The sequence below is a fragment of the Rosa chinensis genome, chromosome 1 (assembly GCF_002994745.2).
Source record: "Rosa chinensis cultivar Old Blush chromosome 1, RchiOBHm-V2, whole genome shotgun sequence".
Taxonomy (NCBI): domain Eukaryota; kingdom Viridiplantae; phylum Streptophyta; class Magnoliopsida; order Rosales; family Rosaceae; genus Rosa; species Rosa chinensis.
The window spans coordinates 10785889-10813123 of record NC_037088.1 but is presented as its reverse complement, the minus strand read 5'-3'; the positions used below and the strand labels follow the sequence as shown (position 1 = coordinate 10813123).

The 27235-nt window shown below is 38.5% G+C and overlaps 3 protein-coding genes across 4 annotated transcripts; 2 read left to right on the top strand and 1 right to left on the bottom strand.

Annotated features, from left to right (window-relative positions):
• Positions 1-9769: 9769 nt before the first annotated feature.
• Positions 9770-12769, top strand: LOC112183007 (pre-mRNA-splicing factor syf2). The gene has a single exon (XM_024321595.2). The coding sequence runs from the start codon at positions 11182-11184 to the stop codon at positions 12052-12054; it is 873 nt and encodes a 290-aa protein (XP_024177363.1). The 5' UTR covers positions 9770-11181; the 3' UTR covers positions 12055-12769.
• A 918-nt stretch (positions 12770-13687) lies between these two features.
• Positions 13688-17883, top strand: LOC112181516 (uridine 5'-monophosphate synthase). Its single transcript, XM_024319876.2, has 6 exons — positions 13688-14601; positions 15103-15186; positions 16207-16289; positions 16375-16462; positions 16550-16804; positions 17355-17883. Exons 1-6 carry the CDS (start codon positions 13801-13803, stop codon positions 17487-17489), a joined length of 1446 nt encoding a protein of 481 aa, XP_024175644.1. The 5' UTR covers positions 13688-13800; the 3' UTR covers positions 17490-17883.
• A 1351-nt stretch (positions 17884-19234) lies between these two features.
• On the bottom strand, positions 19235-26036 carry LOC112190657 (protein PTST, chloroplastic). Of its 2 annotated transcripts, none has more exons than XM_040513031.1 (9): positions 25918-26036; positions 25473-25510; positions 24914-25217; positions 23317-23406; positions 23074-23142; positions 21585-21690; positions 21036-21124; positions 19716-19782; positions 19235-19601 (listed from the first exon to the last, which is right to left on the bottom strand). In XM_040513031.1, the coding sequence occupies exons 2-9, from the start codon at positions 25490-25492 to the stop codon at positions 19528-19530; spliced, it is 819 nt and encodes a 272-aa protein (XP_040368965.1). In that variant the 5' UTR covers positions 25493-25510; positions 25918-26036; the 3' UTR covers positions 19235-19527. The 2 variants fall into 2 exon arrangements, with proteins under 2 accessions (XP_040368965.1, XP_040368964.1); XM_040513030.1 differs by having other exon boundaries at positions 19670-19782; positions 25918-26035.
• Between the last annotated feature and the right edge of the window lie 1199 nt (positions 26037-27235).

Here is a 27235-nt window from a genome sequence, read left to right as displayed (position 1 = left end):
ACCTGTTGTAAGTTAACCAGAATTTTACATCGAAAATGTGATACCAGTCTCGATGGTATTTATATGATTCAAACATGCAGTCATTTCTAGAATTATCTGTTTTTGTTGACTAATAGAAACTATTAAAGCTGCTGTTGATTGAAGAATTATAATAGCTGCATCATATATGATCCAATAAATCTTTCCCCTAGAGTTCATGCTAATAGCTAGTTTATACACTATTGTGGTAGCTGAAATGGCGGATTCCCCGGCTACATTGGGGGGCAATGGAATACACTATTGTGGTAGCTGAAACGACGGATTCCCCGGTTACATTACAGTATCTTGCTTCTAGAATCTTGGATTACTAATTGGTGGAATATTAGGCAATCCGAAATTTTTTTGAATGATATTCAAGAAAAGAGTATTCTAAAAAAATTCATAGACTTAGAGGAACTCCTTCGTTTGCAGGAACTAAAAAGGTCTTTTAAAATTGAAACTTGATTTTATAGCAAATTCATTGATTAAGTTCAATAAATAATCCATTTGCTTTGCGCATGTTTTTCTATCAAATAGATTTAGTTTCTGCTCAAATTCTAGTCTTTGTGGGGTAAAGAAGGACCTAAAATTATGAAAACAAACTTTCGTTTATTCGATTTATTAATGATCAAAAACAACGAAAAGGCTCCTTTTTTAAACACATATCGAATTGATAGTAATGAAAATGTAAGAAGCATGGTGTAGCCTTTTATTAGTATTACTAGATCATTTTGGCGAGACGGTTATGTCCTTTTGTTTCGTTCTCAAGTCCCTAAACTTATGAAGTCTCGTTTCTGTAGTATACCAATTCGTTAACATACCACCGAGCCATTTTTTATTAACATAATGACACCGAGCACGCCCCAGGTTTTTTTTTTTTTTTTTTCAAGTGTGGAAACCCCAGGACCAGAAGTAGTAGGATTTATTCTCATAATAAAATATGTCCAAATTTTTTTGCGAAAATGACTGAAATCAAAAATAAATAAATGTTCGATAACAAAACAAGTTAAGTTGATCGGTTAATTGAATCAATAACAATAAGAAATGGGCCTTAGCAATCGATTCCGTTGATACCATATTCTTTTTAGCATTAAAAATGATGAAGATGGCCCATGTATTGGATTACCTTGAACTTGTGGCAGTTCGATTTCGTCTTCATCATAATCCTTTGCTTCCTCGTGTATTGGCGTAGGCCTTGAAACCCTTTCAGTGTACGTCAGAAAATATGCTATGCCGTGGCGGACACGTGGCATGTGGACTATTGCATCGTGTTCATGCTGAGACATGAGAAATGGTGGTACATACAGGTTACGAAACTTGAACAAAAGTGGTTTAATAATATAGGGAAATTAATTAACATAATAAAACAAAACAGTGCTGAAAATGTACCGCTGGGCCATCTTGATGATCCTGTACCCATGTCCTTGTCCTTGTCCAATGACTATGACGTCGTCTCAGTCACCTGTTGATATAATAAACCAATCTCAGGAAACGTAATCACAGAAAATGCAACATTGTATAGCTCTTACTCTTTTCTTGATCATAAAGCGCACGAGAAAGAAGAGCATATCGTTACCTAGTAGGTGGCTGACTTGGCTCCATTCCACGTAAACAGTTTGCTACGCCCAAAGAAGACGACGATCAGTGATCCAAGGATCTTTTTTCTTAGAGAGTGAGGAAGAGACGAGAGAGATTGGGAAGAAAGACACGTATAAACACTTTGCTATCGGTGATCAAGATTCAAGAATCTTTATTCTTGAGAGATAATGAGAGAGAGAGGGAACAGAAGAAGAAGACACGTAAAGATTTTGCTAGGAAGAAGAAGAGGACGGTGATCAAGAATCTTGATCGACCCTGAGATAATGAGAGGGGGGAGAGAGAGAGAGAGGAAGAAGAAGAAGAAGAAGAAGAGGAGGAGGAGGAGGAGGAAATGTTGGTTTTGGTTTCAGAGAGTGCAAGAGGTAGCAGAAAGAATTACTGAGAAGAAGGAAGGACGAGCAAATGATTTTCATCCATATAAATGAACAATTCCTGGATTCTCCCCCTGGATGAACCTGCTTGTTCACCCCTCTCCCAACCTACCAATCAGAAATAGCCACATATATTTTGAGTAAAAAAATAAAACTCTAACTTAACTCTTTATAAAAGAAATAATAAAAAAAAACAGAGTTCTAACTCAATTAGGGAATGAACGTTAGTTAACGCCGTTCCCAAATCCATACTGTGACTTTTGGTGAGGACGAAGAACAGAGAAAGTCTTGAAACCTAGCGACATCTCAGTCAATCCATACTGACTAAAGCTGCAACTATGGTTACAATCTTTATACTTATATAGTAATTTCTCTATTCTTCGTCCTCGCCAAAATCACAGTTTGAATTTGGGAACGGCGTTAACTACGTCCGTTCCCTAGCTAATTGAGTTGGAACTCTGTTTTTATTTTTTATTATTTATTTTATAAAGAGTTAATTTAGAGTTTTATTTTTTTACTCAAAATATATGTGACTATTTCTGATTGGTAGGTTGAGAGGGGTGAACAAGCAGGTTCATCCAAGGAGTGAATTCAAGATTGTTCCATATAAATCTGATATTTACCCAATTACCCATCCCGTAAATTTTATTTCTTAAAAAAACTCTGTTTTGTTTAAGTAAATCCAAATTATGTCTGGGCCAAACTCTAGGTTACTTGACCTAGTGGTAATAGGGTTTTATTTAAAGATAATCTCGGATAATATCTTAGAGATATCCATTCATTGTATGATTATCTTTCCTTGTATGATTCAGATTCTATGTATTGTAATCCTCTATATAAAGAGAACACACAACAAATTCCTCTCAATTACGGTTTCCCTAAAACACGTTATCAGCACGAAGCCCTAACCCTGAAACCCTAAATTCGTAGCCTTCAAATCCCAAAAACCTTCGCCGCCCAACTTGAAGCCCCAGACCCCAGGAGCCCATAACCGGCGGCGCCACCTCAAGAACCGGACGGAAACCTACTGAACCGGCCACCGGAAGCTCTAAACTGCCCTCAGCAAATATTCCACCGGTTCACCACCTTCAAGACCTCCACTTGCTACCATATTTTTCTAGAAGTAGCGTCCCTATTCCAGAATCCGGGAACAGGAAAACTTTTTCCCGGAACCGGTCTAAAAACACGTAAACCGGTCACCTAAGAAACTGCACCCTAGAACTGGCAGGAGCAGAAAAGAAAAGAAGAAGAAAGAGAGAGGAAAGAAGCAGCCCAGCCCAGAAGAAGTCAAAGCCAAGCCCACTTATGCAGGCCCACAGCCACATCAGCACAATGACCCGCACCACATCAGCACAAGGGACCCACACCACGTCAGCACGAGGACCCACGCCACATCAGCACAATGACCCACGCCACATCAGAACAAGGGACCACACCACGTCATCACAGGGATCCACTGCCACGTCAGCTAATCTGCCACTTCAGCAACTCGGTCAACAGTCGGTCAACCACCACAGGCGACTTTTCCGGCCATTTGCCAGTCAACTTCCCGGCAACTTCCGGCCACTGTTCCGGCAATTTTTCCGGCGATTTTTTCAGGCCAAATTTTCCGGCGACCTATTTCGAGGTATTTTTTACTAAAAGTTCCTGTTTTTAGTTTTTATTCAATTTCTCTTCTTTTTCTCCGGGACTTGCAACCTCCCTTCTTCTACCCCTCTTTCTTCTTCATAGGAAAGACCAAAAAACCGAACTGTGGGGGTTCGTGCTCACTCCAAGCTTGGAGCTTGTAGATTCCTCCAAACTTAGAGTTTGTTGAGAAGAAAACGATCGACCACACACATCATTGTTTCGATATAATCCAATACCTCTTAGAATTGGATTTCTTGGAAATGACTACGCTCAGAAATCCTAATTTCTTAGAAGCGATTATGCTCGGAAATTCATAATTTCTTGGAAGCGACTACACTCAGAAATTTCTATTGTTTTCGTGGTAGCTTTTTCCGCTCCGAAACTAACCTTTTTTCCTTGTTCTCTTTCAGGATGAGTAACTTGAACAAACTGAACTTTGCTCAATTGGGAACAACTGGCTCTGGATATCACGGGTGGGTTCGTGATGTCCGCCAGCATCTCAAGGCCGATGGAATCCTGGATATGATTCTCGAGCCTAGCCAGGACGTGGTAACTGTTGAGCAAGCTCAAGCTTTGGAAGCAAATAGAGCAGCCTTAGAGGCAAATAAGGCGAAAGCCATCATCCTAATGACTCGTCATATGGATGATTCGCTCCATTATGAGTGTATGAATGAAGAAGACCCTAGAAGGCTGTGGGTCTCACTCGAAGAAAGATTTGGCAATGTCCGTGACTCCCTGCTTCCTGACCTAGAAGTGAGATGGCATAGCCTCCGCTTTTGTGATTTCAAGTCAGTTCTTGACTACAACTCGGAAGCACTTCGCATTAAATCCTTAATGGTTCTGTGGTAAAGAGATCACAGATGCGATGTTGATTGAGAAGACTCTCTCTACCTTTCCCGTCTCTGCATTGGTGGTTGCTAAGAACTATCGAATCGATGTTACTGTAGGACGGATCACAAGGTTTCATGAGCTCATTGGAGCTATGAATGTCGCTGAAAAGCATGACAACATCCTTGTGAAGAACTATAATTTGAGATCCGTAGAAACAGAGCATATTCCGGAATCCAATTATAGTCGCGCCCCTAAGAGAGGGCGCTAAGAGCGAAACCCTAATCTTAGGGATACTTCTGGACGTTTTGGTCCATATAATCGCTCTACTTGGGAAGGTAACCGCCAAAATAGGCGAACACGGAACCGAAGAGGTCAACGTGGAAAGAGAGAGGGAGGCAACGCCTCTGGCCATGTTGGTGGCGCCACCAACACTAAGAGCCATCTAAATGACGCTTTCAAAGCGCCTCAATCAATGGAGTATAAGCAAAGAGATGCATGTTCTCGATGTGGAGTATCCGGTCATTGGGCACACATGTGTAGAGCTCGTGAAGAAATTGTCACCGCCTACAAAGCATATTGTGAAGCAAGAGAAGCTCACTATGTGGAACAAGAAGATCAAGAAGATGATCTAGAGTGAAGGGTTGAAGACTACAAATCTGGCTGGGATCAATAGATCGCCAATTCTGTTTAAGTCTTTATTTTTCCAAGAGATGTAATAGGCAATTGCCATATATTTTTGTAGTAAATGCCAATGGTTTAGTCTTTCTTCAAAGAAGGCTCACCCAAAGTAAGTGTGATGTCTAGGAAGGTTCTGAGATTAGCGGTACTTAAGCGAGCCTTGCTCCACCGACATCTCTCTACTCACGTGGTCACATTTATTTTGGAATTACCAAAAGAAGTTAGACGACTACCATTGTTTTGCATTAGCTAGCATTTTGGATTAGATTTTCTTTGGTCAAAGAGACAATGATGTAACTCCGTTGGCTTATGAATAAAATTTCGAGTTCTTTTCATTATGACTCCATTTTGATTATGAGCATATGACTTTGTGACTACGATGGCTAGGCCATCGGTATTAACTCAAGAACATGGAATAGCCCAAGTTCCCTTTGCCAAATGGCACCTTGATTACTGTCACAGAAACTCTCTACGCTCCTAGGGAAAATCGCACCTATGAATAGCCAACGGATCTCATGTGAAAATGCATGTAGAGAACGGAAGTGAGTTCCTTTGCAATACCTCTAACGATTGCGAACAAAGGCGCATCTTAGAGAAGTTTATGTGTCTCTCTAGTGGACTCTATGTCACTATTCGAACTATTAAATCCAATAAAGTTATGAGAGAAGATCTCTTGGATTTAGACACATATTGGCTTTGTCACGACAGGATAGTTCATCCTGGTCATGATATGATGATCCGTCTACTAAAGACTTCACAGGGACATCCTTTCTTTCGAGCGAAACGAAGCATGAATCAAAAATTGATTCCTGGACTAAGTGTGACCGCCGCCGTCCACCACCAGCCTAGGGCTGGCATAGTCCTTATCCATGACGCCATGGATGGCGCCACAGGTGATGATGCAATCACCAAACTTTGCTTCAAATAGCGTTTCAGACGCTCAGGTCCAACCAAAAATCCTCATTGGTTGCTTCTAAAGCCCCTCACTCGTTTTACAAAGCCTGTTCCTTAGGGAAATTAGGACTGAGACCGTCCTATGCAAAGGATATGAGAATACTCATTCAGTTCTTACATAGAATCCAAGGGGATTCTATGGACTAGTTCAACCAACCTGCGGACTTTTAAATATCTCATGATATTGGTTGACACGCAAACACGTTGGTCACGTGTTGTGCCATTGTACACTTGTAATGCTGCTTATGCTACACTCCTAGCAAATATCATATGACAACGGGCTCACTCCCCGGATCATCCTATTCCGTCAATTGGACTTGACGATGCTAGAGAGTTTACATCGAAGACTTTCAATGGATATTGCAATGGGACTGATGTTGGACATCATATTCTCATGAACACACCCAAATGGTCTCGCGAAAATGACTACGATGGTAGTCAGGACATTGGTAATGCACACCAATCTCCTTATATCCGCTTGGGGTGATGCAATATCGCATGCAGCTATGCTAATTCATCTACGACCCACCGCTACTCCATCTACCTCTGCGTTACAGCTAGTGACTAGGTACAAGTATCGTACTTACGTATATTTGAGTGTGCCATTTATGTACCAATTGTGTCGCCACAACGCTCTATGATGGGTCTTTACAGACGAATGGGCAACTATGTTGGATTTGAGACTCCAACAATCGTCCGCCACTTAATACCCTTGCAAGACGATCTCTTTACCGCTAGATTTGCGGATTGTCACTTTGATGAGACAGTCTTCCCGTCGTTAGGGGGAGATAAGAACACGGATGTTCAGCAGGAACGACAGGAATTGTCGTGGCCTGTCCCCACTATGTCTCATCTCGATCCGCGTTAAAGTGACGAGATCACACAAATATGTTGCAAACATGCCTGCAAGGATGGACGTCCCTACGAGAGGACGTAGCGCCACCCTACACGGAGGTAGGCATGACGCCAACGCCAAAGAGAGTGGCACTCTGGTGTTACAGGCCATAGCACCAGCTAGGATGCATGGGAGGCCCGTGGGTTCGAAGAATACTTTGGTACAACCCAATCCTTGGATCATCGACACTCAAAATCCATCTCATGAGTATCTTTCGGATTATGGTTATCGTTGGGGGACGCCTCAATGTCAGAACCTATTCCTGAGAATATAGAGCTCTATGAAACCTACACTAGTGTACATGAGATGTGGGATAGAAACTCCATCATAATTGATGATGTAGTCACGCATTTCGTTGCTCATGAGTTTGTTGAGTCCGATGATATCGAACCACGCTCCGTTGATGAATGAATACCAATGTAGAGAAATTTGGCCTAAATGGAAATATGCGATCCAGGTTAAGATGGATTCTTTAACGAAGATGAAGGTTTTTGAGCCAGTGATGCCAACACCTCCTAACATAAAACCTATTGACTAATGGGTCTTCGTTAGAAAGCGTGTTGAGAAAAAGAGATGGTAAGATACTTTGGCACAACCCAATCCTTGGATCATCGACACTCAAAATCCGTCTCATGAGTATCTTCCGGATTATGGTTATCGTTGGAGGACGCCTCAACGTCAGAACCTATTCCTGAGAATATGGAGCTCTATGAAACCTACACTAGTGTACATGAGATGTGCGATAGGAACTCCATCATAATTGATGATGTAGTCACGCATTTCGTTGAGCATGAGTTTGTTGAGTCCGATGATATCGAACCACGCTCTGTTGATGAATGAATACCAACGTAGAGAAATTTCGCCTAAATGGAAAGATGTGATCCAGGTTAAGATGGATTCTCTAACGAAGATGAAGGTTTTTGAGCCAGTGATGCCAAATAGGTCTTCGTTAGAAAGCGTGTTGAGAAAAAGAGATGGTAATCTCGCCTTATGGCCAAGGCTTCTCACAAAACGCCATGGAATCGACTACGATGAGACATATTCTCTCGTAATGGATGTCATTGCACTCCACTACCTTGTCAGTTTGGTAGTTTCTGAATAACTGATCATGCAGTTTAAAAATGTGGTCACTACGTATCTCTATGGGGATCTAGATACGGAATGTATATAAAGGTTCATGGTGAACTTCATTTACCCAAGTCAAGTGGCTCTAGACCACGGAGCGCGTTTACAATAAGGTTGAAATGCTCACTAAAGTGACTACTTGATTGGGAAGGGATGTGCCCACGCGTTTCCATAACAAGTTTCAGATTCTATCGCGGTTCATGTTGGACATAATCTTCATTGGAAATCCTTAATGACTTAAGGGAAACCGCTGAACACTTGAAATCCGATTTTGGGATGAAGGATTTTGGGAGAACACGATTATGTCTCGGTTTGGAACTTGAGCATCATGTTGATAGATGCTTAGGCATTTTGACAAAGTCAAGACTTGAAGCACCCCCATGATCGTCTGTAATCTTGATCCTAAAAAGGATCCTCTTCGTCCGAAGGATGATGACAAAGATGTGCTAGAGGCAAAGTGCCCTACTTAAGTACAATAGGCGCATTATTGTACTTAGCTCAATGCACAAGACCGGACATCTCATATGTTGTGAACTTGTTAGCTTGATATAGCTTTGCACCAATGCGACGCCATTGGATTGGTGTAAAAGATATCTTTCAGTACTTGAGATGTACGATGGATATAGGCTTGTTCTATCCCCACAGAGAGATGATGGATTCGGACCCATCACACACCAGGAACGCCGCCAACACTGGCCTGCGTCCACTATCCCCATCCCAAAACGACATAAGTGTTTTGGAAGGTTTCGCTGATGTTGGGTATCTCTCTGACCCACACAAATGTCATTCCCAAATTAGTTAAGTGTTCACCATGGGTAAAGACCGCGATATCTTGGAGGTCTACAGAATAGACCCTAGTCACTATATCTTCGGACAATGCATATGGATTGGATCCATAATTACGCATGTTCGAATAATTGTGGTTTGAAGTCTACCACAGATAAGCCTACGAGCATTTAGGATAATGCTGCTTGTTTTGAACAAATGAAGCAAGGCTACATCAAAAGCGACAACATCAAGCATAATCAGCAACAACGGACTCTCCTCAAGATCAAAGTGAACTAAGTTCGATCTGAGGACAGTGTGGCAGACTTGCTCACTAAGTCATTGCCTAAATTCCACTTTCGAGAAACATGTTGGTAGTATCGTTTGCGGAAGTTATCCGAACTCCCATGACCGTAGTCATCAGGGGGAGATGCAGACATCAGGGGGAGCTATCTACATGTATGGTCTCGAAACCTGAAGGGTGTGTTGTGCTCTTTTTCCTCTTAGACGGAGGTTATTTTTGTCCCACAGGGTTTTTGTTACTCAGTAAGGTTTTTAATGAGGTAACGAGAGAAGCACCGAGTTTGGGCGACACAAGGGGTAGTGTTTAAGTAAATCCAAATTGTGTCTGGCCCAAACTCTAGGTTACTTAACCTAGTGGTAATAGAGTTTTATTTAGAGATTAATCTTGGATAATATCTTAGATATATCCATTCATTGTAGGATTATCTTTCCTTGTATGATTTAGATTCTATGCATTATAATCCTCTATATAAAGAGGCCCATATTATCAATGAGAACACACATCAAATTCCTCTCAATTACCGTTTCCCTAAAACATGTTTATTTTTAATTCAAACAAAAAAAATTTAGTTTATCTTTGGTCAAAAGAAAAGAAAAGAAAAAATTGTGCTTTATCAATTTGTTGACTGTGGTCCCAAACAGTTCTCTGATCCAAGCCCCTAGTTCACAATGGAAGCCCTGATTTCTCTCAAACCTGCGATGCCAAATTGGAAGTCGTTGACGACGGTGCCGGCGCCGGAGCCGAATCGGTCCTCGACGTCTCCTGCCAAAGCCTGGACTTTCCGATCGGTGAGAACTCCGGTGCGTACAATTTACTGCCTAAATCCATCGCGGGACTAAAAGGCTTGAAGACGCTGAGGTTTTTCAGCAACGAGATCAAGCTGTTCTCGTCGCCAGAGATCGGCGGCTTCGTAAGGCTAGAATGCGTGAGGATCTCGTCGCCGGAGTTCGACGGTTTGCCGCTGCACAAATTCAAAAGGATGAAGGAGCTTGAGCTCTCCATGGTGACATCTCGTTGCTCGGCGGTTCCCATTTTGAGCGAGATCGCCGGACTCAAGCTCCTCCGCACAAAGCTATCGGTATGTTATTTCTCTGTAACTTTTTTTTTCCTCCGGAAATTTGCTGCTTAAAGAGTTTGGAACATCTGGATCTTTCCTTCAACGAGACGATGAATTCGCCGGTAGAGATTGGTAACTTGAATTGGAGGAATTGCCTGAGGGTTTGTCCAGATTAGCTGGGTTGGGGAATTTGGACTTGTTGCATAATAGGCTGACGTCATTGGGGGATGTTGATTTTGGGTTGAATGTTAGGGTCCAGAATTTGAATCTGAAGTACAATAGGCTTTCGAGTGAGTGTGTAGTGCCTTAATGGATATGGTGCGATTTGGATGGGAATGGAAATGATGATTCTGGCAGTTCTTTAGTTGAATTGGATTGTTCATCGAATGTAGTTAAATCGAGTAGTAGTTTTCTCGCAATTTGGAGGTCAGATGGGAGGAAGTGTTATTTTCGGTGGAGGAGTGTAAGGTTTGTGGATTGTCCCATGCTGATGCGTGTGAAGGAAGATGGAGAATGCAAATCAGGAAATATAGATGTTATCGATTCTGGTTTCCAATCTTTTTCATCACCTTCATCTACTGCAGTAGAGTTAACAGAGGAACACATTTCCAAGCTTCCGATTCTTTTTAATGCAAATAATCTTAATCCCGGTCTAAAAGAAATTGGCTCTGCCTCATGGATTAGCTACCTTGCACTTATAAAACAAATATCAGTTTTTTGCAATTTTGTGGAAAAAAAAAAGTTTTAGAGAATCTCTAAGATGGTATAACCTTACGCAATGAGGAAATATATCTCTAATTGAATACAAATTATTCATATAATCCTAATTAATAACGGTTAGGTTTACAAATCATTTAACATTTTTCCTTATGTTTTTTTTTTATAAATACCTACTGCATGGAGATGGATAAACATCTGGAATTCGCCAAAGATCGATCTATCTGTGCCAAATTAAATGATGTCTTCTAGTGAAAGAACAGTGCACTCGGAGTGCAAGAATTCGTCCAATCTCGACCATGAATGCCGTGAATATTGCTTCAAAGCTATTTTAGAAGCCAGAGATGGGATGGATCTAAATGATGTAAGTCAACTGCTGGATTCTGTACAAGATAATAGTGGCAACTCAAACTTAGAGGCTGCTCCTCAGCGACAGAAAGAAGATGCTGATAATGGTGTTGACCACACAAAGTTGAAAGGGAGGAAGAAAAAATTGAAGGAATTGCGGAAGAAGGTGAAAGAGGCTATAGATAAGAATCAAACACAGGTTAAAGCCGAACAGAAAAGAATGGAGCCTCCAGAAGAACCGTCGAGGGGGATTTCGAAACAAAAATGGCTTGAAGAGAGGGAGAGAAAGATGGGGAAACTCTTGGATGCAAATGGTTTGGATTTGAAAAGAGCATACATGCTAGATACACAAGAGATGGCCGAGGCAAAATACAAGAGATGGAAAAAGAAACCTGCACCATGTGGCTGGGATGTTTTTAATTCGAAAACATTGTACAATGCACACAAAAAACGAACAAACAAGATCGAAGTTGACATGGAAGAATACAATAAGATGAAACAGGAAGGAGCTTTTAGCTGCCTCGAAAATGGAAAGACTCCGAAGGTCTCGGAGGAGAAAGTTGACAAGATGTTGCAGGAGCTCAAGGAACTCGAAGAGAATAAAAAGAAATTTAGCAGGAGGAGGAGGTTCCATGAGGACAAGGATATTGACTCGATCAATGACCGCAATGAGCATTTCAACAAGAAGATTGAGAGAGCCTTTGGTAAGTACACATTGGAAATCAAAAACAATCTTGAGCGAGGTACTGCATTGCCTGATTAAGGTGTAAATTAGACAAACTATATTACTACTTATAACTCAATGAAACTGGCAGCTAGATTTACTTCTGGATTCCAGTAGGATTTTGCATTGAATTAGGTTCATTATACAGCGTTAATATCTTCATCATTCGGAATACGTATAGATCGACTAATAAGCACAGCCAACTTCGTTTATGCTGGAATCTCCATCTTCTCTGGCCTTTCCTGCTGTAAGCGGTGTGAATCCGGTGTTAGCTTGTGCACACATATATACTTTGTTTATGATCATGATGGTAAGAAACAAAGCCAAGGCCAACTTGAACCTACACATGCATACTTTATTTATGAACCGAAGTTTTAAAGGAGTGGCTAGCCGAGCTATCAAAACATCAGAATTGATTCTTGGAAAGATTTGTTTGCTTCAAAGTTTTACAAAAATATGTAACATGCCCCTCCACTACTGAAAGCAAATTAAACGACCCCATTCAGACATAATAAATAGCTTCAGCCTTCAGACGCTCTTGTCGAAAACTTCTCCTCCACTCACACACTCTCTTCCTCTCTGCACCAACCCTTTCTTAACAGTACGCGACAGCACAAGAATCACGTTGATTTTTTTTTTTTTTTTTAAGCCAAAAAACAAAGGGGTCTTAATGGTATATATATTCTTAAAAAATGAGATTTTGTTTTATTTTAAAGTAAGTCCAATATTCCTTCCGAATTAGGTCATAATTATTGATTAGCATTTTGAACTTGTAACGAAATATTAATATACGAAATAGAACGTGGTACTCTCTCCAACTCATTATTACTGGATTTAATAACATCACTGTATACTATATTTTTTGATGTAGTCTTGTTGATTATGAATGAATTATTTTTCCAATTAAAAAAAAAAATTGAACTGACTCCGTCAAATCAAACACATTTCCATTAATAAATGATGCGGCATTTCTAGTGGGTCTCCATTTCAACCACATGAGTAATCAAATGGACTTGTAAGAGCATCTCCAACAGTGATAGCTATCTTGATAGCTAAAAGTAGCTAAAATTAGAATATAGCTAGTTGAATATTGAGTTATGCTCCAGCAAATACCTAAATCTCAAGTTAAATTTAACTTTTAGTTAAATTATCTCTCCTCTCTGGCTAAATATAGCTAGGTCTTTTAGCTAAAGCTAAATTTAGCTTTTGTTTAGCTAGTCTGCTAGAGATCAAACTTAGTCTAAAACTAGTTAAATTTCAAATTTTTTTTAAATAAGTATTCTGTTGGAGATGCTCTAAGGCCTAGAGCTGTTGCCACAGCTATTTCTTAGTTCTTTCTGTTTTTTAGTTTTCTTTTCTGGGTCTTTGACCCCATTGTACCCAAAAAAAAAAAAAAGTAAATTTCAGAACAAAAATATAAAAAATCTAATTGCAAAAAAAAAGTGAATAAAAAATTATTAACTCAACCGAAAATAGTGTAAATTGACGGAATATAGACGGACACACTCTAATATCACTAAATCTTATGAATATTTCTTATTTTGATGGAGATGGTACAAATTGATACTATTCTTCTTTTCTTTCCTTTTTTGGAGAAATTGATACTATTCTTTAATCTATAGTTTGTAGGGTCATTTTAGCGATTAAAGTCATTTAAACCCTTAAATAATTTGCCCACTTCCAGAGGATAGTGAGAGAGAGCCACAGTCACAGTTACAGGCTCTCTATCGCTACTCTACTCTCTACAAAGCCCAAAGCCAAGTCGCCGCCAGGTTCACCTCCGTCATGTCATCATTTCCGCCGTCGATGGAGTCCCTAATCCTACAGCTCCACGAAATCTCGGCCGTCAAGTTCGGCAACTTCAAACTGAAATCCGGCATCTCCTCCCCAATCTACATCGACCTCCGCCTCATCGTCTCCTACCCTTCCCTCCTCCGCCAAATCTCCCAAACCCTAATCTCCGCCGTCCCCTCCTCCACCCCCTACGACCTCCTCTGCGGCGTCCCCTACACCGCCCTCCCCATCGCCACCTGCATCAGCACCTCCCGCGACGTCCCCATGCTCATGCGCCGCAAGGAGGTCAAGGACTACGGCACCGCCAAGGCCATCGAGGGCGACTTCACCCCCGGCCAGGTCTGCCTCATCATCGAGGACCTCGTCACCAGCGGCGCCTCCGTTCTCGAGACCGCCGCGCCGCTCCGGGCCGCAGGGTTGAAGGTCTGCGACGCCGTCGTTTTGATCGACCGGGAGCAGGGGGGGAGGGAGAATCTGGAGGAGAACGGCATCCGGCTGCACGCGCTGTTCCGGCTGAGCGAGATGGTTAGGGTTTTGAAGGAGAAGGGGAAGGTGGCGGAGGAGACGGTGGCGGCTGTGCTGAGGTTTCTGGAGGAGAATCGGAGAGTGGCGGTGCCGAAGGTGGAGAAGGAGAAGGTTAGGGTTAAGGGGTTAGGGTTTGAGGAGAGGGCCAAGCTGAGCAAGAATCCGACGGGGAAGAAGCTTTTTGAGGTTATGGAGAAGAAGAAGACCAATCTCTGCTTGGCTGCTGATGTCGCTACTGCCAAGGAGTTGCTCGACATTGCTGAAAAGGTAAAAATTCCGGAAATTTTTTACATTTGTGGCTGGAAATTTTACTGGCAGTAAATTTCAAGGAGTGAGTGATGTTGACTGGAGGTTGACCTAAACTATTTATGGATGGATGTCACGTGGTTCTTACACGTGCTAGGCTTGACCTCCTTTTCCTACTCTGCACAGGAAAGGAAAGCTTGTGATGTTTTAGAAACTTTTATGGTGGTGGTCCTTCCTGAGTTTGTTGTTATGCTTTGCTGAAATGGGTGTATGGGTGTGTGTGTGTAATCTAGATTTGCAAATGCTAGTTTATTACTGCAGCCACATTTGATAAAATTTAGTGGAAATAGATGCCTTGTAAATCGGAACCAGATTTCAGTTATCTATTGTTGGTGGATAATGAGATAAAGTTGACAATTGGAGTGATGGATGAGTGGAGAATTGAATGAAGCTTTGCTTGCTCTAGATTCATTGATCTGATCATTTGGTTTGTTGAGTACTAATATCCTCATTTGAATGCAGGTTGGGCCTGAGATATGCTTATTGAAAACTCATGTTGACATACTGCCTGATTTTACTCCAGATTTTGGCTCTAAACTTCGGTCGGTAAGTCTCGATCTTTATTTTCCTTGTTTTCGTGTTGATAAATTATAACGATCAATGCCTGTTATGCTGTTCATGTGGTTATATTATTCTTGATGCTATTAAGATACTGACAACTTCAATGGAGTTCCACATCCAATATATTGCAGAATTTCATTTAATTTTTGTTTTTAGTGAATGAGTGAAATGTTCATATTACAGTTATTGTTTCTGGAAGGGTCCTCTCTTAAATATCCTCAGTGATATTCAGTACATCCAACTTGACTTTCACTTCCCAGTACCATATCTATTTATTGAATTGACTATGGAGTCATTACGTGTAACATTGCTTGATGGAATTTTCTTTGTTCACGTCTTCTTGCAACAACAAGGGTATTTCCAGTACACTTGATGCTTTTAATGAATCAGATCATGCACTTAGCTGTTCTTTTCAGTCTTGAGTCAATCCACCTCCTATGTTTTCAAATCTCTTGCATACACTGCATAGAGTTGCTTTCTAACTTTTGAAGTGATTTTTCTTTAAACTGATTAGATAGTGGAGCTTTTCTTTTGATGCACCCTGTTCATATTTTAAAAATGGTAAAGAGGATGGTGCCCAACTTTTGGCTACAGCTTGAGATGGTTATCTAATATTTAAACCTCTTGTATTACCTAAATTGCGGCTTTTGTTTTAGATTAAATCATGTTTTTCAGAAAAAATGTCATGGTCTTTCTTTCATTAAGAACATGGAAGTCATCATTTTATCACTGATTGGCATTATTTGATTGAATGAATTGTCAACATTTTAGTAATCCTGCATTTTTCAAGCATAGATGATTCTTCTTTTATTCAGAAGGGTTAAAATTTGAAGATTCATTATTAGTTTTCATATAATTATCAGTAGCAAGCTCAGTAACTGAATATGTGAAGCCTTTTCAGCTTTTACTGAGCAGCAATCTATATTCAATTGTTTAGTTAAGTTTCTTTAGGTTGATTGAAATTATCTGCAAGTTATAGCTGATATGTACCTTATCCATTTGCAGATTGCAGAAAGACATAATTTCTTGATATTTGAAGACCGTAAGTTTGCAGACATTGGTAACACAGTAACAATGCAATATGAAGGGTGAGGCTCAGCTTCTTCTTTCCATCTCCTTCCTTCTTACATTGCCTTTTATCAATGCTCTTTAAGTCTCAGGTTCTTTTTGCAGAGGTATATTCCATATATTGGACTGGGCTGATATAGTAAATGCTCACATAATCTCTGGTCCAGGGATTGTTGATGGACTGAAGTTGAAGGTTTGCAACTTTGCTTGCATTGATGGTTCAGTACAAAGCTGAAGTAAATTCATATTTTAACATTTTAACACTCTTGTATTCTCTTAGGGTTTGCCTCGTGGTAGAGGCCTGTTGCTGCTTGCCGAAATGAGCTCAGCTGGTAACCTTGCCAAGGGAGACTACACAGCTGCAGCAGTGAAGATTGCTGAAGACCATTCCGACTTTGTCATTGGCTTTATTTCAGTTAATCCAGCATCATGGCCAGGCGCACCAGTAAATCCAGCTTTCATCCAGGCAACCCCTGGAGTGCAAATGGTGACTGGTGGTGATGCTCTTGGACAGCAATATAACACTCCAAAATCTGTAAGTATATTTGCACCTTACGTTTTGCAGGGTCTGTGTTATGTTTTCCCTCGTGTTTATAATTGTCGAAATGGTATAAATGATTTAGCGCCTAGATAGAATATGGAATATTTATCCTTGCAAGTTGCTACAAAGCTTAACATATGAATTAGGAACGGGAAATCATTTTGCGTGTTTCTTTTGCTGATTGAGTAGTAGAGTTGGTTGATTCAAGTAATGAAGGAAAGTGCATGCAGTGAGAAAAGATATGTTATTTAAAGTTTGCTCGCGAGTATTGCTTTTGACAGGCTTTCGGGGATAAGAAGATTGTTTTCTTTATTCTGTAAAATTTTGAATAGTCCTATCAAAGAGGCCTTCAAATAATAATTTGAGAAGGATACTGGTTTACCACCAACACTTGACTTCCAGGCGTGTTAAACTTCATGTTCAAATGTATCCAGAAAGCCTACTGTATGGCATCTCTTCTATTGATTTTGACCTGCATTTGTCTTGTGTTGTAATTGTTCTTATATTGGCCAGATTTTTGTGATTGATCCAAGTTGTGTTTCAGGTCATCTATGATAGAGGTAGCGACATCATAGTTGTTGGCCGTGGAATTATAAAGGCTGCAAACCCAGCAGAAGCAGCTCATGAATACCGTCTTCAAGGATGGAATGCATATCTAGCTAAATGCAGCAGCAACTAAGGTTATCGCTCCTAGCAGAGGCTTGCTCTCTTGTTTTTTGATTTGCTCATCAAGAGATGAGTTAATTATGTTCAACGTCAATGTGTGATTTCATGAAACCAGAGGACCTAGGGTTTCTAGTATCAATTTTGGAAATTGTTAAGTTATATATGGGAGCTATATTTGGTGGCCTTTATAATATAAAATTGAATAGCAGGTGTAGTACCTTAAAATGAGACTGATAAAATTAGTATATGACCTGAAAAATTTGGCCATCAGAAGGAGGATATTGCTCAAATCCATGGCCCAAATTGGCTAGCATATCAACCACCGAATTGCTCTGTGCATGGACACTTCAAAAAGCTGCCGACAATTTGCTGCAACAAGAGAATTTGCCATCTTCATTTCTCCGTTCTAGTCATTTAGCCAAACGAATGCCTATTGTTAATTTGTTATAATTATTTCTATTTCAGTTCAAAAAAGAAAAGAAATCATTATTTCATAATGGTGGCCTAGCATAAATGACTAAATGACAGTGGTGGTCATCATATTATGGGATTTATAAATATATTTATTTTTTGATAAAATTAATTTTCTTTTATATTTTGCCATAGAATTATTGTAGTTAATTGTAAATTTTTTTTTAACCAAATAGATGGTAAAACAAAAAAAAAAAAAAAATTGTGCTTCACCAATTAAATTTCAAAACTTCTATTAAAATGAAAAAACCATGAAAAACACTAGAAATTTGAAAAATGCAACAATTGAAATTTGAAAGTCAATATTCAATTTTGGTCTTACTTGAATTCATAGACTTAAAATGTTAAACATTCTAATAACATTATAGTGATAATATCGTAAAGGTCCAACAAAACCATACATATTTCAAAAGTCTTGTGGAATTTACTTCGAAACAAGTTCATGTTTATTCTCAAGTGGTATCTTCATTTTTCAGGATGGCATTGACTTGCATCCTCTGCATTTCAGCCCCAATCTGGTGGCTCTCTATAGCACACAAGTCCACTATCATCCTAATTAGCAATTGTCTTAAAACGATACTTTACAGCATCACTATGTTTCTGCCATGGAAAAAAGAACTATGTTAGATATATGCAAGACATGAATTAACAAAAAGCATGTGCACAAACACCTTTAATGTTTAGGGTTAGGAACATGGTTGTTATCTTGTTCTATTTTTAATAGTTTTTGTTATTTTAAACACTATTTATTGGTTTACCACCAACACAGACTTCCAAGCTTACAACCATGTTCCTCTTTTAGCTTTAATGTCCATATCATAACAGAAGGCACGAGCAATTGATAACAATTTCAAGTCTTAGAAAAAAGGTAATGTCTGATATATGATTCAAGGTTAGTATTTTCACTACATTCACTTGAATATTAATTTATACAAATAATATGAACCATCTAATTTTATCATACAACCACTCGTTTTCTGCTATAAATCCATTATTTTTTGTTAATGGTTACTAGCTCGTTTCTTTTTCCTTTGTTATTGTGACTATATTTTAATTTCTTTTTAAATTTGAGATCCCTTAAAGGGGCGGATCCGTGACATCACAAATTATAGTTAAAATTATACTTCAATTACCAACCATTAGACTAAAAGACTATCAATGGATGAGATGAGTCACATATTTATTACTTTGAGGTTTTTGTTGAAAAACTATCAAGATTACGAAAGTACGTCACCCTTTTAACCAATCTCCGTCTTTTCAAAAATAATAAAAAATTTAAAAAAAAAATTGGAGGAACAGCAAGGAATAGACCAAACACATCAGATTACAATTCAGTACAGTAAAGTACATTGCCTTCAGATCAAATTTGTACACTATTGTCAGACATACGAAACAGGCCCCAAGTCTTGTAAACAGCATTCTTTAATCAGATCTGAAAGATTATCAAGAGTACAGTTTTCCGGACATTCTAGTTAAAATGCTCTACTCTGTGGATGGTAGTTAACGGTTTACTGCTGTACATCAGAAGCATAATTACAGACAGACCTCGAGCTATTCCACGACTAACAAGTTATTTCTCATTAATCCCTCACCGACTGTAGGAAATTCTGGTGAAAGCTTCCACTCTCCATCCACCAAGAACTTGATTTCATACCTTCAAATCATAAAGTTATGAGTCGGTGAATAAACAGAGGAAGAAGAGGAAATTTGAGTGACTAGTACCTTCCAGGTCTCAGCATTAATGTTGTTGAGAACGTGGTAAAAGAACCTGCATACTCTGCGGATAAATGCTCTCCTTGACTCCAACCATCAAAAGTGCCCATAACTTGCACACTCTGACGCCAAAATAAAGACAATTAAGTTCTATACCTAAATGTCTAAAAAAAAAAAAAAAGAATCAGCTGAACATTAAAATTTCATTCAGCTTCTATTGTGCCTGCTTTTGCAAATTCAGCTCAGCTAAAAAGGTTTAGATCTTGGCTGCTGGCACCAGTCAATCATTTGAATCATTTGATCATGACACTTTAGACCTTGAAAATTGAGAAAATCTATGCGAATGGGATTTGTTGGAGTCAGTTGATTGTCAATCAACCCTACTTTACCATCCTTAACAGCCTCAAAGAAACTTGAGACAACCTCTCCATCTATTCACACCCCGTTCAAAACCCAAAGCCAATAGTCTTCTCACACCCCAAGACAAGCCAAGGCCCAATATCAGCCACAGAAAACTAAACATCGATGAATAGTGAAAAAAAATAAAAAATTTAGTCCGCTGAAGAACTCCATATCAAACATTCAAATTTCTTTGACATGTCTCCAGGAGTCCAAGAATGGTGCAATCACTCCTTTCAATATTACTTTCAAGTCAAAATCATGTATTCTAATCATTCTCAATGGCTTCATAACAGAAAATTAAACAAACAAATATGAAGTCATCTACTGAGAGCGATCCACTAAGATTAAGCACTTTCTGTACAGTTCTTATACAAAAGTAATTGCTTTTACATTTAAGCATGATGTATGTACAATTATGCAAAGACTTTCTTTCATGGATCAGTATGCCATATTGAACCATGTACTTTTGATAATCAAGGTCAACTTTTGGTGAGTTGGTCATCTTTTGATCAAGGCACTCTTTGGGTAAATTACAAAAACATGGTCTTACAAACTTGACCTTTTACCATAAATTAGCCAATATTTATAATATACATGCAAACCAGTATGGCAACTTGACAACTTTATCCATGAGTCGGCTATCATCATCTTTGAACGGTCTTCCATTTGATAACTTTATCCTTTAAAGAATAGGTCCAAACTTGTATTTTGCGGTAACTCAAAATAATGGACTGGAGAGTACGCCATCATTTATGTTTAGTTTTTTAAATCTCCTTCTTATCAATTCTTCTTAAAGTCCTTTTGATTTATTATGATAAACAACCTTCTTAAAGTCCTGATCATCCTTCAACCCCTTTTCTTTTGTAATGAAATGACCCATCTCATCAAATTTCAGTAAGTCAATGCCTATTACGGTTTATGAAGCTCCAATATGAGAACAAAGGAAGTACAACAGTATTGATTGTATGTTTACCTCAGCCATACCACACCAAAGTAGGGAAACCTCTTTTGATTGTGCAGCATCAACATCCTTAATTTGTTCCGTCAACTTCTCATGTACAGCTTCATGCACAGACAGACACATGCAGCAGTATCTTTGTCAGCGAATATGAAAGTTTAAACATAGAAATAACTATATGGTGGCCTTACAATTCAAAGAAATTCCATGTAAGTTACATAGAAAGCAACTGAAAAGGCGCCATGCAATCAGCTATCTCCATTCATTTGAAGGAATAACCCATGCACTTTAAGGGACATCAGAAGTGCCTCTTTAAAAAAAGAAGGAATACTATTCTCTTTTTGAGTCAAAACTGATGATAAAATTTATGTTGTAGATGACTATCTTTACACTTTATGTTGTCTATATACTGTTTCTTTTACATTTTTATCTTTATGTGTAGACAACCCCTTCTAAGATGCTTTTACATAGAATATTCTTAACTTATCAACTTAAGGAAAAAAATGTACCAGGAGAAACTAGTGACTCATGATGAAAGAATAAAGTCATGCTTGAGCAAGTTACCTTCTAAACGGGAAAGAAGATGAGATTGAATGTATTTCCCATTAATCTTTCTTGAACCAACTGGAATGACAGATTTTGCGTTTTCTTCTGCCAATTTCACCAAAGCCTGCCATCATAACAACTAAAGGAATCATGACAACACAAGTCTCGTACTTTATTCAATCACGTGATGCATGAAAACATAACCTTTAACATGAGCATTTAATCTAGAATGTATTTCAAGTGCAGGACTTTCTTTAATCTTCTCAACACCCTCCACAATATTTTTCAATGAAAGTGTTATATGAGTGTAAGTTGGTCCATATGGGTCTGTTTGGTTGGCCCAAGGAAAAAAAAGAAGGATGAAAGTGAAACTTAAGAAAGTAACTACGCTTGTTTTTTCTTTTTCTTTTGTAAGTTTGCATACCAAAATAGTTATGCCCCACAGGGAAAGAGACTTTAAACTTCCTCAGAAATCCCATCATCCCTATTTGACAGAAATTGCGGACCATTAACTTACAAGAACTATTAAAGTAAACATAATAGTAAACTACTTCACTGCACCTTCTAGCTAAACAAACAACAAAACTAAGATATTTCAGGATTCCTTTTCCTGCTATCCAATTTTCCTACTCACTTTTCTGAAGAAATATATTATCCCATAACTTTCTAGACAACCGAATACTAATTTGTTATCTCCAAACAATTAGCTTGTTTCTTCTAGGTCTGATTGACCCAAATTATTTGTCTGCCTGGCCACCAATCTTGATCCTATTGGTTTCCATCTCATGTTTGATGTTTCTATAAATTTATTGTGGATGTTTCTATATATTTATTGTTGGACATCTCTGTCTGCTGTACGTCTGTACGCTACTACAACAACTTAGGCAGCAGCTTACACTTCTCTTATACCAGTTTAAATCTTGAAAGAATTTATCTGTACCAAAAATATCCTAGAACCTCCAGACTTTCTAGTTCTAACATGTCTAATAAGATATTTTTACGTAACTATGAAGAATATACCATCTCAAAGCAGAGTGGCTGTGGGACAAAGTTACCTAACCTTGTTGCACTATGGGTCTATGATGGAGTGCTATTAGGAACAGTAAACATAGTGGTTAAATATTCACGACATATAGAGCCTATGTTTTGCTATGGAAAGATTAAAAAAAAAAAAGGATTACTAGGAGAATACTTCAAGCAAGACCAGTGTTGAAATCAATCAATTACAGACATCTAAGTAAATGCACTCACGACGGTATATGAGTAAAATGATATCAAAATCAAGATGATAATTATTTGCTCCTCCCAAAATTGCCCTTGAACTACATCCGTTATTGCAAAACAAATGGATTGTTATCATATTAAAACTGCCAGACGTGGTTTCTTGAGACATAGATTAGTCACATGTCATAGCAGCATTGATCTCTTGGGACTTCAATTAGTCGCATGTGATAACATTAGAATCATGCAATAATTTCAGTCAGCAGTCAATTGTAAAAAGTCTAACCTGAATTTCAAGTTCCAAGACAGCAAGTTCACTTTTGAAGTTCACCAACTCATCCTCCTTTATATGCAACTGCACAGACAAGAAATCAAGAAAAACAACGTCAATTTCCAAACTTATTTCTAAAAAATAACGTGTTAAATAGTGCCTATTAAAGCATATTCTCTTTATTTGGAAATGAATAAATGCTAACTTCAGCACTCCTAGAAGTTCCACTGGTGTGTTTGTTAAATAGTATACACAAACCTGTCTTTTGAGGAATCGGTTTTGTTGATTGGCTTCACTTAGTTTTGTAATGAGCTTTGTTCTTTCAGAATCAGCCAGTAGGGACTTCAACTGATATATAAATGTAACATGAGTTAGTTTTAGGGATCTTAAAAACTAATATGTTAGTCAACAAGATTGTGTTGTATCAAAGTTTAAAACTAATTAAATAGACGTCACCAATAATCATTAGTATCAGAACTGCAGGCTAAGAGTCTAAGACCATATAAGAAACAACACAAGATATAATATTGCATCATGCAGTAGTATCAGATAATGCATATCAATAAATTAGGAACTAACATGTTACTCCAGAGTTATATTAGGAACCAATGAAATCGATGTCAGAGATAGTCATTAGTATTCGAGCTGCAGTTAACTGGTCATTAACATCCTACAAGAGTTATAATATTCCTCCATCTGGTCACTCACATCTACTGAAACAATTCTACTTAAGACAACATTTGCAAAATATGAAGAAAAAAGAAGTGATAATTTATCTGGAGTGAGAACTTATCAATTTATTCAATATTTCACATAAATTCTTTTTTTTTTTTTTTGAAAGGAGTCCCTCAAAAAGAAAAAAAGAAGAAGAAAGAACTCTTGCTTTACACCCACTATTGTTCTGTCCTTTCACTTTACATTCATCTTAGACCCAGAACAAAGCAGCAATTACAGTAAGTGAAGCACGACTTAGAATCTCTATATAAGAGCAGTTCAAATAAAATGTAAAAATTGTCAAAAAAAAAAAAAATGTAAAATTAAGAAACTCTCCTCACCCACAGATACTCAACTGTATCCACATTTTCTACTGTTAAAATCAAATCATTAAAATTGAGTTAATTAACAATGACAATCTTTGTGAGTATCTACGGTATATAGTTAAATACACCTTTTCAATCGTGTCGTGAATATCAGGAAATGCTAAGCCATTTTTGATTTAGCAAAAGAGGTCTTTGTTTTCATATACTTTGACAGAAGGTTTGAACCATGAAAACAGCATCTGACCAAAACTGGGACATATTTTCTGTCTTGAGCAAGCTTTATCCTCGCAATCAAGGTAATACAAAGTTCTACACTTCTACTTCTACAGGAAAACAAGCCTAAAAAAATAATAATACACTGATAAGTGAAGAATGAACTAGGACTATGTCAAACTTTAACAACTAAGCTAAGCTGCAAACTGCCACTTCATTTTCTTCAAGACCAATCAAAATTGTTGTGAGTCCACATTGTGAACAACTCAAAGTTCAGACCAAACTTCAAAACTTTTCTGTGTCTACTATGAAATAGCACCATATGAGAATTCTTAATAAGCCAAAGAGCAGCTAGGAATGAGACACGAAGGAAAAAAGGAACTCCATGCATTTGAATGTTGTCAAGGATCTTTTTTTAGCAAATTGTTCTGACCAGTTCCAAGATCCATTACCATAGTTTATTCCAATTTCTAGATTTCATCAAACCACTTTAAAAAGATAGATGGATTACGACACTGGAGAGTATAAGTATGAAACAAAGGATGTCAACTTCTCTTTGTAATTGAATTTACAGTGTACAACACATTAGTGCATGATTATACCTCATTGCTTCTTAAAGGTTGAGCAAGAAGCTCCTGTCCTGAATCTTTAAGTTCATCATTGCTACCATAAGCTTCTGCTGGTTCTGATGACGATTCCTCCAAACTAGTGGGAATTGAATATCTTCTCCACAAGACATGATTCAGGGAATGCTTCCCGGTGAAAACTTGAGAATTTATCAACCTCTGAAAGCCCAACTTTAATTTCCAAGTATTCACAGTATATTGAGATAGGTGGATGTTTTTCCAATCCAATTTTCTTGAATTTTTGCTCGACAACCACAACACTTGTTTGTCAAGGCAACACCTATCCGGACAATCAAAGAAATAAAAATAAAATTCACAAATGCTTAACTACAACGGTAATTCAGTGAAATTGGAAAGACTAAAAATCGAGATTATGTTATTATATTCAGCAATGCTAAACTAAGCAGATTTGCAGTTTAAGAGAAAACGATGGAGAATTCATAAGTTCATGCCATGAAAGTTGGTAAAAGTAAAACACTTTTTGCAGAAATGGAGGAATCCACTGGAATTATGTATAAATGTGAAGAAAGCTAACCTCGTGCTACCTGTGTCCATGTTGATAGATTAGAACTACTGCAAAATAGAGGACAAGAAAAGGGTCACAATTCTAACTCCCACCCACCAATAGTTAATTTACTCCACAACCAAGTTCAACGAAGAATGATCCATCATCATTAAGAAAACCACAACTAGTAAAACCTCCAATATTGTCGGTGGTGGAGAAATCTGTGAATCTTGAACCTTTGTTTATTTACTTTCCTCTCAAATGGAACTAATTATGGTAATAACTTTAACAGCATAATCCAACCCCCCAACACACCACACATCAACACGGGTTCTTATTCAGAAAATGATAGATATAAAATTCAAAATACTTTCATTTTCCATATTGATGAACACCCAGAAACAAAAATGGTTCTTTTTCAATGAATTGAGATTAAACCCATTAATTCAAACAGAAAATAAAGAAAAGGACTTACTGAGAAGGATAGTCCCAAGCAGCAGTGCAGCTCTGGTTGAGAGACAGAGAGAGAGAGCGGGTGCCTAGTCTAGTGATGTGGAACAGCGGAGCCGTGTATGCGAAACTAAATGAAGGAATATATGAGGCCAATGAAATGATGCCACGTATAACTATGACTTTTTCTCCTCTCTCCCTTCCCTCTCCTTAATCTTTTACTTTAAGCCACGTAAAAGGAAAGCCTCAAGCAGAGGGGTTGCAAGTTGCAACCACATAAATCACCCAGTGGTGCCGCCGTATTCCGCTTAGGGAAACAAAAATGTGGAGTGTTGGACACCAAAATTCTGAACTTTTTTTTATTTACACAGTTTAACCCTATGAGTTAAAGTTTTAATTTTTTTTTTTTGCTGAAGATTAAAATTCTAAAATTCATTTGTGTATTATCATTCAAGTATAATGTTAACCACTTTTCCTTGGTTTTAGAAAGCTAGTTTCAAAAAATTATTCTATGATTTCCGAATATGGTATACTGGTAGTCCGGGTTAATGTCATATGACATGTACTTGTTGTTGGTTGATTCCCTTGATTTAAATTTTGGATTTTTGTCCATTTAACTCATTTCTAGAGATAACCACTGCAAGTAGCCTAGTTGGGTGTGCTCCCCAACCTAGGTTCGAACCCCGAAGCTGTCAAAGTGGCCAGGCACTGTGCTGCAATGCACAATTGGAGCATTTCCTAGGCCCAAGAGTGGCCAGGCACTGTGCTACAATGCACAATTGGAGCATTTCACATGCCCCAAAGGGGTTTATCTTGGCCTAGGAAGCTTTTGGATTCCCCTTAACAAAGTCAAAAAAAAAAAAAAACTCATTTCTAGAGTTTTTTTTTTCCACTTACCCCAATAAGTTTTTTTAATTCCCTAACACAATAAGTTTTTTTAATTCCCTAACACTCTAAGGAGGTATTCCCTAATACCCCATTAAGCTTTTTTTTTTTTGTTTTTAATTTTTTAATACCATTTTACTCTCACCACTTTGTTACTTAGAGAGAGAGCGAGAGAGAACTCTCTCCCTCTTCTCCCCGCGTTTTCTCTCTCTTTCCCCGACAGTTCGGTTTTTGAGTTTTCCGTCCAATCTCTGCCATCTGGCCATTATACGGCGTGCTGCCGGTTGGGCTAGAACTGCCTCCTCCTCCTTGACATGCCTATGGTGGTAGTTCACGGTGATTTGGCCGGAGAAGAGAGAATTGAATCTTCAAAATTCACTGTAGCAATTTGACAAATTCCGGGATTTCTTCCGATTCCGGTAACCATCTTTGATGAAACCGCCATTTTGGAAATCTCA